Source organism: Rhinatrema bivittatum, chromosome 2, assembly GCF_901001135.1.
Source record: "Rhinatrema bivittatum chromosome 2, aRhiBiv1.1, whole genome shotgun sequence".
Classification (NCBI taxonomy): domain Eukaryota; kingdom Metazoa; phylum Chordata; class Amphibia; order Gymnophiona; family Rhinatrematidae; genus Rhinatrema; species Rhinatrema bivittatum.
Window position 1 is genome coordinate 264,026,813 of NC_042616.1, and position 14,805 is coordinate 264,041,617.

A 14,805-nucleotide genomic window follows, 5' to 3' on the forward strand; every position below is an offset into this window, starting at 1 on the left:
TATTCAGTTTAATGATAAAGCTGGATGCCCATCTGTGTGATTCCCTAGATTTCAGTGATAGGGTCATGTTTTTGTCAGTTGAGATTAATACACGAGTTTACCTGTTTGCAGAGACTGCTGATTTGGCCACAGTTCATTCCTTTGTGTCAAGCAAAATTTGGTTACTGTAACAGGATACAATTACTATCAAATACAGCCAGACGTCTTGGGGGGGGGGGGGGGGTTTATGCATAAAATGGGAGCACTAGGGTCAATCGTCACTGGTTATTAGTGGACAGGAGATCTTATTTTAAGACTCGGTCTTGTTTTTAAGTATGTACACAGGAAGGTCCATGAATATTTTCCTGTATACCGATAAAGATCAATGTCCTCTAATTATGAGTGGGGTAGGAACAGGTGTTGGTAAAGAATTCATTTCTGAATTCTTATGTTTTAGTTTTGTTTTGTGCGTTACAATGTTGTGATGTTGCGGTTTGTTTTTTTTCTAATGCTGCATCTGTTTTGGATTTATTGTAATCCACCTGGATGCTGGTGGGTAATTGGCAGAATATTCATTTTAATAAATGAAATGAAACCTTAAATTAAAAAAAAATCTGTCTCCCATCCCCAAACTCCCAAGTGTCCCAAAAACCGAGCAGGAGGAGAGGCTCTTACATCTCCCTGTTACACTGAATACTAAGTGCTGTTCCTGAACATACCCAGATCAGTCCAGACAGTGGGTTATTCATCCCTTCCAGCAGATGGAGTCAGAGAACAAAACTTTGAGGCACTGCTACTTACTTGAGAGTGCCACCTGCAGGACCTCAGTATTTCTCTGACTCCAGCATATGGTAGAGATGCACCTGCAGGCTGTTAGTTTATTTAAAAAAAAAAAAAGGAAACATTTTTTTTGTTTTTGTTTTACAGTAGTTTTAGGTTCCAGATCAGACGCTCCCAGTGTTAGGTATCTTCGTAGGCCATCCCTCAGGTAGAGCCGGGCCGCCGGGGGGTTGGATACCTCTGACTGTGTTCTCCAGCAGCGTCCTCTCGCCCTTCTTCCTCTGGACAGGGAAGTACCTGCTTGATAAAGTTTCTTTAATTTTCTTGTTTAAAAAAAACAAAACACAGTAGCATACAAGAAGCAGAAGTGCAGAGCTTAGCAGGAACTTCGGGGCAGGCCTAGTCAGCAGGAGCTGTCAACCAGGTCGCTTGGCTGTTAACCCAGGGCTCCGGGGGTTCGCAGTCAATTGTGACACTAGTGCCAGGAGGGAACCGCAGTGCCTCGTTACTTGTGTAGTCCTGTGCTCTGGTGGGGCCGACTGGACTTGGTGTTCCTGGGACCTCCCTGGTGGGGATTGCATCCGTTCCCGGAGGTGGCTCGGTGGGCCCTAGTATAGCACGCGTTGCCATGCAGGAGGCCTTGTGGGGGAGAGCTGCGGGATGCGATCGGAAGACATGGTGCCAAAAACTAAAATGACTGCCTGCCGCGTGTCTTAACTCATGCTCTGCCTGGCATGCGTTTCAGGGCAGGAAGCTCCCTTGAGCCATGCAGGAAATCACGGCAGGAGGTCTGCAGGGCCTGTTCCATTGCCACCGGGGAGGCAGTGCAGGAGACTGCAGGGCGGTCAGGCGATTCACTCCCTGCTCTTTCCTCTGTCAGCCAGGATGCCTCAGAACGGGAGGACAAGGCAGCTGACAGTCACCCGGGATCGGGGGATTTTTTTCCCTGGATTTTATTCTCCTTCTCCATAAGGCCTACCCGGCTAGGAGAAGTAGAGGAAGAAGGTTGGTAGGGGATTGCCCGCGGGCTTCCGTGGCTAAAAAGTCTAAAGTGGCTTCTCGAGGGACTGGCGATTTATTCTTCAGCGCCTGGGTTTGCAGTGTGAGGCTGCAGAGGCTGGTCCCAGAGACAGTGGGGACTCAGATCAGTCCCAATTGGACCCCCTCGATGCAGGAGCTTAGCCGGATGTGCTGCCGACCTCTGAAGCAGACGGAGCAAAAGATGACTCTGATCCCTATGAGTTCCCAGTCCCGGAGGGAGACAATCCGCGGGTAGTGCGTCTGTTTAAAAGGGATGAACTGTGCACCCTCATCCCACAGGTGCTCGAGGAATTAGAAGTGAAAGTCACTCAGGAAGAGTCTGATAATGAGGGTGTTAATCCAGTCCTGGATGGGCTTTCCAGTACCCAAGAAGACCTGAAAGCTGGTGAACTGGGAGTGGGACTCCCCGGATGCTGGCCTGAAGGTGGGGAGAGTGATGGCCAAGCTTTACCCCTTAATGGAGGACTCCCTGGAATTGCTGAAGATCCCAAAATTGGAGGCGGCTGTCATGGCAGTAACCAAGAAGACTATAATCCCGATGGCCAGGGCAGTGGCCCTGAAGGATGTCAAGGATCGTAAGCTGGCGGTGCAACTCAAATGGATTTTTGCGATCTCAGCGTTGAGTCTTCAGGCAACTGTCTCTGCCAGTTTAATGCAAAGGGCCTGTCTCTGTTGGGTTCAGAAGAGCCCGACGCCGACATCCGTGGCAGATGGCGCGTTGCAGGCTGCACATCTAGAGGCAGCCATAGCTTACGTGGCAGATGCTTTGTATGATTTGGTGCATACATCAGCTCGCTGCATGGTGTCCTCGGTTAAGCCTCATAGGCTGCTGTGGTTATGTAACTGGTTGGCTGATTTATCGTCCAAGGTCCAGCTCTGTAATCTTCCCTTTTACGGGGAAGCTGTTATTTGGAGAGGACCTGGATCAGTGATAAAGGTCCTGGGGGAGTCCAAGGGGAATAGATTATCAGAGGTCAGGAAGCCCAATAAAGTGCTTCCTTCTTGGGCTTGTTTTCGGGATTCCCGTCTGTTTCATTCCAGCAAGTCCTCGTCTGTTTCCGTCTCGAAACAGGGCAGTGGACGCCAACAGTCCTTTCATGGAGATTTCAGGACGGGCAGAGGCGGCATCGGACAGGGCACTGGACCAGAAAATCAGCCCAATGAAGTCCATGGTCCCCTCTCCTCTGTAGAAGCTGGAGGAGGCAGATTGTCCAGCTTCTACAAGGAGTGGGAAAAGATTACATCGGACCGTTGGGTGCTGAAGGTGATATGAGAAGGCTACGCTCTGTTGGTGCACTGCCTATATAGTGCTCCCAAACCCTGTTTGACAGAAAATGTTGACACAGATCTCCTGCGTCAAAGCATGCAGTATCACAGCTTGAGCTATGGGGTCCTTTTCACTTAGATTTGAGTTACAGAAAAATGAGAAAAGTGTAATTTGGGGTGTAATCAGATGATTTCTAGTTACTCCTTTTAACATAACTTGATGTGTGTGGGAGGGGACGAATAAATATATATATACACAAAAAACCCCAATAACCAAAATGTTTGGGGAGAAAAGCACTACTATTTCTCAGATAATTAATCTAAAAAAACTCCGTGATTTAATTTAAAATAATTATACTTTATTGAAAATGTACTTAATATCAATTTTACTATTTTTTGTAAAACATTCCAACAATAAAAATATTTTTTTTATATATATATATATATATATATATATATATATATATATATATATATATATATATATATATATATATATATATATATATTCAATTTTTTTTTTTTTTATTGCTTTTGATTGACACTGTTATCTTCTAGGTATGAATTTCTACCTGGAAGGGAATAACATGTCTATTTCTTGGAGATCATGATTTTGGTGCTGGAAGGCATTTGCTAAGCTGCCTCTGCAAAGCAGGCTTGCGTTAGCCTGTCTCTAAACTTCACCTGCTTGCTGCCTTGTGTAAATATTTAAGTAATTTGCTGTCTTCGGGGTACAGGCCCGAGGAGAGCTCTCTCTCTGGCGTTCTCTCTGTTGATGAACAGTGCTTATTGAAGCCTTTGTGCACTAAAGCTTGGAGACCATGTGCACACTTTTAGTTCATGCCCTTTCTACAATTTTGCTGGCATGTCAAAGAAATAACTTTCAGAGAAATGCCTCTAGACGCTTCTATGGTATTGTGAAGCACTAGATACACTTTCCTTAATAGTATATTATGGCCTACCACTGCATAATGTTTTAGGAAAGTGTTAATATGCAAAAGCAATTAGTTGATTAACTCACATGTTATCTGGCTAAATGGCAATTTTTTGAATATCAGTGCTCTTGTCTGGCTAGATTTTAACTGGATGATTCCTGATCTGGCTAAAATGTAGCTAGATAAGAGGCATGTTGGGGTAGGGTCATTATCCAGCTAACTTGGCTGATTTTGGGTTTTTTTTCCTATTTGTTTTATTCAGCTGAGGGGTCATTCACAAAGCCACGGTATTTTTCCCCGAGGGGGAATACTGTGGCCCATGGTATTTTCCCATAGAGAAAAATACCATGGCAGTGAAAGCCTCCTACACAAAACATGCTGGCAGCCCCGGGACTGTGGGGCTGCCATCACATAAATGGGCTGCACAGCTCCGGGCCACACCTGCACTACCATTTCCTATCTGTGGAGTAAGGAGAAGAGGATGGGTATCAGGGGGCCGCTAGACCATCAGGGAGCTTTTTTCTTCTGTGTAAGCATGGGGTCCAGGATGAGAGTCCATCAGAGCAATTTTATTAGTACAAAAAGTGGGTCCAGGGAGATGGGCTAGGGTGGGGGGAGGGGCCCCACCTCCCGGAACTGGATTTCTTTTTTTTTTTCAGTGAAGGAGCAAGGCTTCTGCTCTTAAGAATTGCTTTAACTATTTTTCACTACCACAGACTGCATGCAGAGGGGTTGGGACAGGTGATCTAAGCAGACCTCTGAGGATTTTTCAACTCATGCAGGCAAATTCTGTAAAGTGCACTCGGCTATGCGCACTGTTTAACATAGATTTGGCCGCGTGTTTTCGAGGGGCGTCTATTACCCCTTATACTGTAAGGGGTTTAGTGCCTTGAAAATGCGCAGCCAAACCCCCCTGAAAATTAATAGCGCTCATCACATGCAAATGCATATTGATGAGGCTATTAGTCACCTGGGATACTGAAAGTAAAATGTGTCCAATCCACACATTTTACGCTTATAGATTAATTTAATTTAGGAGCAACCCAAAGTGTACAGAAAAGCTGAAAATACTACTTTTTTTTATTTTTTTTAAATTTTTTATTTATTGCACATTTTATGTAACTCCCAACAAGCAAATACTTATTAGCTAGGAACTTTACAATGGCCATTTAAATAAATTTGTTAAGATACATTTATCCAAATAAGTCATTATACTATTAATGGTCATTTAATCAAGTCCACAATAATTATGGATCCATCTCCCTCTGACTTAATATCCTAGCAATATTAAATCAGAGGAACCAAAAATGTAAAATAAATAAATGTGCCAGCTGGTCCGGTTAGAATGGATGCTCAGTTTTGCCGGCACCCATTTTCCTAATCTATCGCTGTCAGCAGGTTCGAAAACTGACGCTCGTAAAATTGAGCGTCTGTTTCCTGACCCTGCTGACAGAGCCACCTCTCCTGGGCCAAGGAGGCGCTAGGGGCACATAATCATCCTTATTGCCTCCTTTTAGCGCGACCCCTCTTCTAAATATAGGTTTGCACGCCCAGGAGAGCGGGCATTCAACACGGAGTACCCGTTCCTGAACATACCCGGATCAGTCCAGACCAGTGGTTGTGCATCCCTCCCAGCAGATGGGAGTCAGAGAGCAAGACTTTGGGCACTGCTACATATACGAGAGTGCCACCTGCAGTCCCTCAGTATTTCTCTGACTCCAGCAGATGGTAGATGTGCACTCCTGCAGTCTGAGAGTTTAAAAAAAACAAAAAAGAGAGAATTTTAGATAGTTGGTAGGCTAGCTCCCTGAGGTGTTAGGTGCCGTCATGGGCCATCCCTCAGCGGAAGCAGGGTGACCGGGGGGGAGGGTTGGACATCCCTGACTGAAGCTTCACAACAGGCCGGTGTGCTCCCTCACACACCGAAGCTGCTCCTTTGGATCCCTGCTCCTCTAAGGCTGACTCCGTAAGGTTACAAAAAAACCGAATGTTTTTCTTCGGACTGAGGTAAGGAGTCTGCGCTGGGGACGGGTCTTGTCTGCTTGCCGGCAGGCCACTGGGATTTGAGCAGCTGGTCTTCCCGCGCAGTTTTGTCGGCACCCGGAGCTCCGGGCACTTTGACGGCGAGGGAAGGAGAAGGAATTTGTGGCGCAGTTTGACAGCCGCGTCGCGCGGTCTGTTTCCTCCTCGGTAGTATTTTCTGCGCCTCTCTGTTTCTGGGAGCTGCGCTTTAGGCCAGACGTGCCTGATTTTTCTCACCCGGTCCGCGTGGCTGCACGGCACCGCTAATGACACCCCGCTCCAAAATGTTGGCCTGCCGTGCTTGTGGCGCGCTGGGGCAGGCATTGGATGCGGCCTCTCTTTGCCCGGGCAGCAATTCGGGCCAGGAGGGTTCCTCCTTGGGCCTTAGGCCAGGGAAATCAGGTCTTCAGTTGGCTGAGCTGGTGCCCCCTCCTGTGAGGGGGGGCTCCTCCGCAGCAGGGATCATAGGATGAGGATTCCCCCTCCCCTCCCCCGTTTTAGCCCCTGTGGAGCAGGATTGCTCCTTTGATGACGTGTCTATGCCCGACCATCCTTCAGAGGGAGAGGAGATCCCAGGGGAGTTTCCCTCTGAGTTTATCCTCCTTCTGCATCAGGCTTTTCTGGCAGTGTCAGTAAAACTTTCTCTGTCTCCATCTGCTGGAGGGTAGGCAAAACCAAGGAGTCTGGACTGATCTGTGGTACTACAGGAACGAAAATTAACAGGTAAGAACCAGTTTTCCTATATTTCAGTCCAGTAGATGCCCTCCAACACCAATAAGGTACAAGAGTGTATCCCTGAGTGGGAACAATGGGAAGAGTCTCCTGTTGAGATCCTAGGTTCTGGCTCCAGAGAGATACTGTTGGAGATGATTTAAGGCTTATTTAATAAGCTACGTTGTTAACCAATATTGCAGCTTAGCACACACGGAAAAATTAGGCCCAGCATGAGTTAAAAATGAGATGCATTATATGTAAATGAATGCATATTAGTTCATTATTATGGAAAAGAATAACACAGCTTGCAGAAAACTTTTCCTAGAAATAAAATGGCTTGCAATTAATTACATCTCAAGAGGTAACTTGCTGATGTTCCCAGGAGAAAGTTAATGTGCCTGGTGATGCACCTGGGGTTCACAGTTAAAAGGGCCACAAATCCGTTTTAAAAGCCCCCCACCACTCCGTTGAGAAATGCCTGAGCCTCAGACATCCCCACTCTAGCTGGTCCTAGGCCAGCCTGTAAAATTGTACAAAATAAATAAAATTCCCCTTGTCAAGTCATGCCCCAAGGACTCCTCCAGCTTACCCTGTTTGTAGGTAAGCTAGAGGAGCCCTCAGAGGGCAGGAGCTATTCTCTCTCATTTCTGCCCTGAGAGTGCCCATCTTGAAAAATGGCACCAAATGATCCCAGGCACTCATTTTTCCCCTGACAAGAGGAGCATAGGGGAGGCTGTGGTCAGCTGGTGCCATTTTTCAAAATAACAGGAGCGAGCAGGAACCATTTCTGCTTTCTGAAGTCAGCCGCCCCCCCCCCCCCCACACACAAATGGTGTTATCTGGAGGAGACATAGGGAGAGGCGAACCCCGGTGGGGGTGAGGTAGATATATTAAAAAAAAAAAAAAATTGTGGCCATGACTTGACAAAGAGAACTTTTTAATTCAGTGTTTTGAGCTGGTGTGGGACTAGCAGGAATTGGAGATGCCCATGGATGTTTTTTTTTTTCCAAGGTGTGTGGGGTCTTTTAAAATGACCTATGGCCCATTTAAAAGATGGTAGTGCCAGGATGGGAGGCTGCCATTTATGCATTGTCAAGGCTGGGAACGTGTGCTATTTCCAACCATGGCAACATTCACATGGGATCTACTAAACTGCTGTCCTTGGTAAGTGATGGGGGGATAGAGGAGAGCATGCTAGGAGGGACGTCAGGGAAGAATCTGGCCTCTGTGACTTGGAAGGGCAGTGGTATCCAACTATTCCTCCTTCTACAACCACACTATAGTGTAGGCACCACAATGGCTGTACCACACAGTATGCTACTGCTTCAGAGCCCACAGAAATGGCAGTTGGTCAGCTGAAAAATGCTTCTGAGGCTCAGACTGCTCGTCAGCCTCAAAACTTGAACATCTTGGACCACAGTAACAATATCAATGATGGCAAAGACCTTTGTTACCTGTTGCTTGGAGATAAATTTTCCTTGTGTAAAGTAAAGTGGATTAATTTTTTTAAGTGCACAAGGGTGTGTCCTTTATCACCTCCTAGTCTCTTTCTGCTTGTCTCCCCTTTCTTGCTTGTACCGTGCTTTTAACAAAACCATTTACTCTGGCGACAGGGACTGAGGAAGGTTTGGGAATGGGAGCACTGACATCAGCTAGTCACTTAGCCAATTTACTGTTAGGGGGAACCCCCATTATTCCGGCTAGCCAGGGGGTGGGGCTAAGCTTCCCACAAACACTGCTTTGAATGCCGTCAGTGGTCAGATTAATCACAGCAGTGATCCTTAATCATGCCAATGACTTGGAAACTGTCCATTTACACACCAGTATGAAACCTATATGCCTTGTACATTGTGAGGTATGGAGCAGTGCTTGAGTGTGTACAAGAATTCCCTCACAAAATGTCGGTTCTTTTTTTGTTTTGGCAAAGAAAAGTGTGGTGAAATGTATTAATTCCCAAGGGCCTATGGGTAAGCTGTGCAGATCATCTCTTGTCCTTGGCCTTCATTTTCAAGCTCTTTGTTTCCAGTTAGCAGAGTCCTCTCAAGAGTAGGCTCATTTTAGCATGATCATGTGATCTAGCTTGCCCTTAACTTATTGACATGAGCATGTTACTAACACCAGATCCTAGCAAAGAGCTTCCCAAACCAATCCTGGGGACCCTACAGCCAGTTGGGTTTTCAGGATATCCACAATGAATATGTATGAGATACATTTGCATACAATGGAGACTTGGTGTATGCAAATTTGTCTCATGCATATTCATTGCGGATATCCTGAAAACCTGGCTGGATGTGGTGTCTCCTGGACAGTCTTGGGGAAACCCTGGCATAACAGATATTGTATAGTGTCCAGTTAGTGCTCACTAAACAGTGTGGAGGGTGAGCACAACTTGATACTTAAGCATGAGCATGTGAAAATCTGTGTCCCTTATCAGGCTCACATTATGTCTTTTTGGACTTCTTTAATGTATTTGATAAGGTCTTCCTGTATATCTTGCTATTTTTAGCATGCATACGAGGGCCTTAATGTGTATGCTAATGTTTGTTGCATAGACCTATACATTTAAATTAACTGATTTGTGTGCACAGTGGGTAGCAACTCCCTTTTTATTTTTTTTCTCTTTGTCTTGAAGGGCATTATTAGAACAAGTTGCAGAATTTGAAAAGGCAGAATTTACAACATCAAACATAAAGGTAGGCCTGTGTTCTCACAGAGCATTGCATATCTGAGGAGCAGGAAAGGGTTTTGGCATGTAGTGTCCTTTGCAGAGAGGGAGGTGATGTGGATGAGCAGCATCTGGGGGTTGGCTGCAGTTCTGCACAGCTGTTGGTATGAGTTTGATATATATGGATGAGGGAAATTTTCAGATAGCCTGTGAAGCTGCAAAATACCTGTAGACCTTGTATCTAATTTTCAAAAAGATACTGAGAGCTTTTACTGTGTAAGTATGTGATGAGGATCTTCCCTGCTGGAGAAGTCCAGTAATTGTTGATGGCACTCTGCCTTGTACTGTCTTATTGTTCATTTGAGTTGTTAACAGTGGTAAGACACAGGTTGTAAAATGTGTATAGCCTAGGATTTCTAGTGCACTTGTATCAAGCAAGACTGATTGCTGTTAAAGCATTGAAGCACTCCATTGGTGATCCTTTTCTGAAGGTGCTGCCCTGAGAAGGTACAAACTGTTGGGTGCAAGATGAGCTGTTACGCACACATCCCCGGGGAAGGGTTGGGCACTTCTCTATAGTAGCTTCTGAGTTGATACACTTGCCCATTGTTACCTATGAAGTAGTCATGTTTTTCATGTTGCTTCTAAGAGTGCTAAAGACAACCTCAAAAACCCAAATCTCAGTGTTTGGAGCTGTAGGGTGGCTGATCATTTCCTCATCTATATGTAAACCAACGCAGAAAAATAAATTGGCTGTGCATCATTCTATGCCTCTTAAAAATTTTAGGAGTGGGGTTGAATGGTTTACCTGTTTTGTTTCTTTAAACCTGTAAGTAAGACATTGCAGCTGTACATTATTTCTAAAGCCTCTCTGCAAGGTTGCAATAAGCTGTGGTTCATGAGCACCCCTGGCTCCAGCCTTTTGCTGGTGCAGGCATGTAGATTGGAAAAAAAAAGTTTTTGGCCAAATGGATTCCTAATTTAAGTGAGATTAGTTTGACATTTTGAAAGTGGGCCTCTTACCCCAGGTGTTTTTATGATGAAAATGTTTGTCATATTTATCTAAAAGGATTTATTATCTGCCCCTTCTAATAGTTTGGGGCAGGGTACAATAAAACGTACATAATCATTAAAATAAAATAACATAAAAACAACAAACAATTTTACTGCTTTGTTCTATGCTTTACTGTTTCAGACTACGATGAGGCAAAAAAATGATTCCAATAAAACTTGATTGGCAGTTGGATTTAATTGATTTGGTTTGGTGTATGTATTTGTGAAGCATGCCAGAGCTCCAGAAGAATAAATGTTGGGATTATGCATGTTTCTGCTTGGACTAAAGAATCTTTCACGGTTACTGTTATTCTGAATGATTTGCTGTTGATTGATTTACAGTAATTATTTTAGAGTGTGAAGTAATAGTTAATTCTTCACTTTTTTTTTTCTTTTTAAACCTGATTTTTGCTTGCATTTTCCATCTCCTTAGGGAAATCCAGAGACCCATAAGCCCAGACTTGCCCCTTTAAATGAAGGTGGATCAATGGAGCTGCTCAACAAGGTAGGAGTGGCATTATTTTTGGGTGGGGAGTTGAGGGCACAAATAAGCTGCTGACCTAGGTTATCAGGAATTTGACTACAAAGAGGTTTGCCTCTGGTGAGCCTTAGATCAGATTCAGCAGGCAAATTGTTGGAAACTAGGTGACCTGTTTCTCCTACACAGACCGCTGCAGCACTTGCCCACCTTCCAGCTGTCCCAGCTGGAAATGATGGCACCAGGACTCTCCCACTCCCAGCATACTATGACAAACCTGCTGGGGTCTAGCTGAATCTGAACCTAGACGAGACCTTCAGACAGGACCAAAAGCTAACAGCAGAGTTTATACATGAGAACAAGAAAAATGTCATTATATGGTCACCAGTGTGCTTCAGCAGCAGGCATTTCTGTAATATTATGATGTAGTTGCTTATAGTGCGGTGCCTTTAATCCAATCTGAAGCCATTCCTTATTGGCAAGTGTGGTTGGTACAGATTTCTAGCAATATTTTTGGAATTGCATGCCAATGCATTTGCTTTGGGAGCAATTTTTTAGATGTTTGCATTGGGACATCATCCATAGGTATATTTTATTTATTTTTTTACTTGCAGGCCTTGCACCAAGTTTCAAAAGAAAAGTATGCATGTGCTTTTGTGTTGACCATTACTGTGGGTATGAAGTATCCACAGACATTTTGCACCTGTATGGATACTTTTTGAATAGAAAATAACAGATGTAGATTTGAAAATGCAGTCTAAACACACTACTTCGACTACCCAAACACAATCAAACCCCAGGAAATGCCTGGGGTTACAAGCTAACAATATGCTTGTATTTTTAGCTGTATTGAGGGAAGAACATTTTCAATGCCGATTTTATGCTGGCAAGACATTTATCACTTGAGTTAAAGTCGCCGATAATTGCCATCTTTTATATTAAGAGACCTATACTAAAAGACATTTGACTAACTGTCCTGCTCACTCCCAAAATTAGAGACAAGTTAGCTAGATAAAAGGAGGTGGTGTCAGGGATATTCCAGAGTAATGTTTTTTTTCCTTATTGTCCCCCAGATCAGTCCAGATGCATCGGCTTTTTTCCCCAACCAGCAGATGGAGACAGAAAAAAAGCTTTACTGAACTCATATTACTAAAGCCACTGTGCCACCTCAGTATTTCTCTGTCTCCTAGCAGATGGTAGAAGTGCAAAACATGCAGTCGGACTGGAAGATCTAGATTGCTCCCAAGGGTGTTAGATCTTGATTTCTGACCATCTCTCTGTTTGAGGGGGGTCAGTGGCGCTTGGTAGCTTGTGCCTGGACGCTGAGAAAGTTCTGATAGCCAGCGGTGCTGGCTCCCTCAATCCCAGAGGCATGTTCCCTCTCTCTGTCTGATTCCCTCCTTAGGCCCTGGCGGAAGACTTCAAAAAAGGGAAGTGTTTTTTTTTCCCAATGTTGTTGTTGTTGTGTGTGCCAGCTGCGGCAGCCCCGCGGCTCGGCCCCCTCACCTCTCTGAAGAATCCAGGGCCTATTTCCTCATCTCTGGCGGCGGTGGGCCGCCGGCTCCGTCCTCGGGCCTCCCCTGGTGCCTCAGCTTCAGCTACAGACCTCCATGCTCTGCGTCAGGCCTCTTCGCGTGGCCCCCGGAAAGAGGCCGCCGTCCAGCTCCATGCCCTTCCCTAGGCGCGCGTGCATCAGTGCACCTTTTGCAGGGCCCGCGGCAGGAACCTGACTGCAGCCCCGGATGATGACGTCACCGAAGCTCCGGTATTTAAGGCCGGGCTTGACTTCCAGTGATTGCCTTTGCAACAGGTCTCCAGGTCATTCTCCTGCGTTCCTGGTTCCTGATTCCTGCTAGTTCCAGTTTCTTTTCTCCTTTTCTCCTTTGTTCTTGCGTTCCTGATTTCCATTCCTTCGGATTGCCTTCTCGGACACGACCTCTGCATTGCCTGACCACGCCATTGACTCTCTCCAAGCCCAGACCTCTGCATTGCCTGACTACTCCATGGACTCTCTCCTTACCCAGACCTCAGACTTGCTTTGCCACCACTCCTCGATTGCCGCAGGCCCTGACTTCAGCTTGCTTTACGAAGCCTCTTCAGTCTACATCCTGGACTTGGCCTATTCAGTCTTTGGCCTGCTCTTGCTCGGGCGCCCCCTGTCTGTCTTTGGTTCTGTTGGCGCCCTGGTCTCCGGGACTCTGCCTCATCCAGTACAGACTTCTCCATTTTCCTGTTGCTGCCTCTGGGCTGACCTCGCTTCCTTTCCACTGACGACGACATACTGAGGCCCACCTAAGCCCAGCAGGCCCCGGTACCCAAAGGCTCAACCCGTGAGAGCAAGGTAATTCTCTAAAAGGAGAGGTTGTTGAAGCTGCAAGCGCTTCAAGTATCCAGACTCTGGGGTTATTGGCAGATCCTTGGTTCTAGGGTGTCTACCCTAGATCTACTTCCAGGGGCATTTGCACATATTTGCTCACTCAAGGAGGCATTTCGTTTGAATTGACAGAAAACTTCCAATTCCATTTGACCCTTCAGGAGGAGGCAAAGTCAATTCTCTTCTGCTAACTTTCACAAGCCAATTTAGAGATGGGCGAGGGGCTGGAAATTCTGATTTGGGTAGTGGTGACCACAGATGCCAGTGTGACTGGAAGGAAGGCAATCTGTCAGGATCAAACAGCACAGAGTCATGGGTTGTTGATGGACGCATCATGGTCCATTGGTTTCTGGGAAACTAGAGTGATCCGGAAGGCATTACTGTTTTCTTTCAATAATTAGCGATTAAGCAATAAGAAACTTATCAGATGATGTGATAGCGGTAGCTTACATCAACTGGCAAAGGAGTATGGTGTCCTTGGAGGTCCAGGAGCTGTTTCACTGGGCAGAACTGCATCTATTGGCCTTGTCGGCATCACATGGGGCCGGGGTAGTGAAGGTGCAAGCAGATTTCCTTAGCAGACATATACTAAACCCCAGAGAACAGGAGTTGTTGAGCATGGCGATGATTCTCATTCACTTTAACTGGGGATTTCTCCAGCTAGACTAGATGCTGTCAAAGAAGGACACCAAAGCTTGTCAGTACTTAGTCGCAGACAAGAGGTGGAAGCAGATAATCTTGATGCTCTTGTTCAGCCGTAGCTGCGTGATATCCTGCTTTACATGTTTTCTGCTTTGGCCTCTGGTATACAGAGTTCTAAGGCGTATTTAGGATCATCAAGGGAAGGTGGTCCTTGTGGCTCTGAAGGGGCAGCAGTGTCTGTGGTTTGCAGATCTGGTAAATCTGTTGGTATTGGGCATCTTCCTGGACTGCTGCCTCAGGGACCAATTTTCTTGGAAAAGGCGGTTCACGTTTGTCTCATGGCCTGGCTTTTGAGCGAAATCTGTTACGTTTAAACAGTGTTCAAAGAAAGTTATTGTGACTTTGCTTTAGGCCAGGAGATCCTCAACTTGCTTGGCTTATGTCCAGATGTGGACAGTGGTTGAATCATGGTCTCTCAAGGCGCGTGCTCATCTACTTCGTGCATCAGTTTCTTGAATACTTGCCTGTTTTGCAGAGGGGTCTGCTAATGGGGCTGGATTTGAGTTCATTAAGGGTGCAGGAGGCAGCCTTGCCCTGCTTTAGAGGTAGGGTTTAGGATTCTACTTTGGCATCCGGATATAGTGAGTTTCATTAAGGAAGTGAACCGTTTACAACTCCCGTTGTCTTCCCCCACCCCCCCTCCTCCCCCATGGAACTTTAATATAGTTTTACGGGTGTTGCGTGGTCTGTCCTTTTGAGCCTTTGAGGAAAGCATCATTAAAAGACACCACATCAAAAGCCAGTGGCATGTTTTGTTTGGCTAGCTGTGTGTTCTGAACTTCAGGCGTGGTTTTGT

The 14,805-nt window shown here is 45.7% G+C and overlaps 1 protein-coding gene across 1 annotated transcript in view; it reads left to right on the forward strand.

Annotated features, from left to right (window-relative positions):
- The window catches only part of LZTFL1 (leucine zipper transcription factor like 1), a 77,140-nt gene that overhangs the window by 9,813 nt on the left and 52,522 nt on the right, over positions 1–14,805 (forward strand). The window contains exons 4-5 of the mRNA XM_029589460.1: positions 9,370–9,430; positions 10,889–10,960. Coding sequence (XP_029445320.1) covers positions 9,370–9,430; positions 10,889–10,960 — 133 coding nt within the window. The remainder of the gene's footprint in view (positions 1–9,369; positions 9,431–10,888; positions 10,961–14,805) is intronic.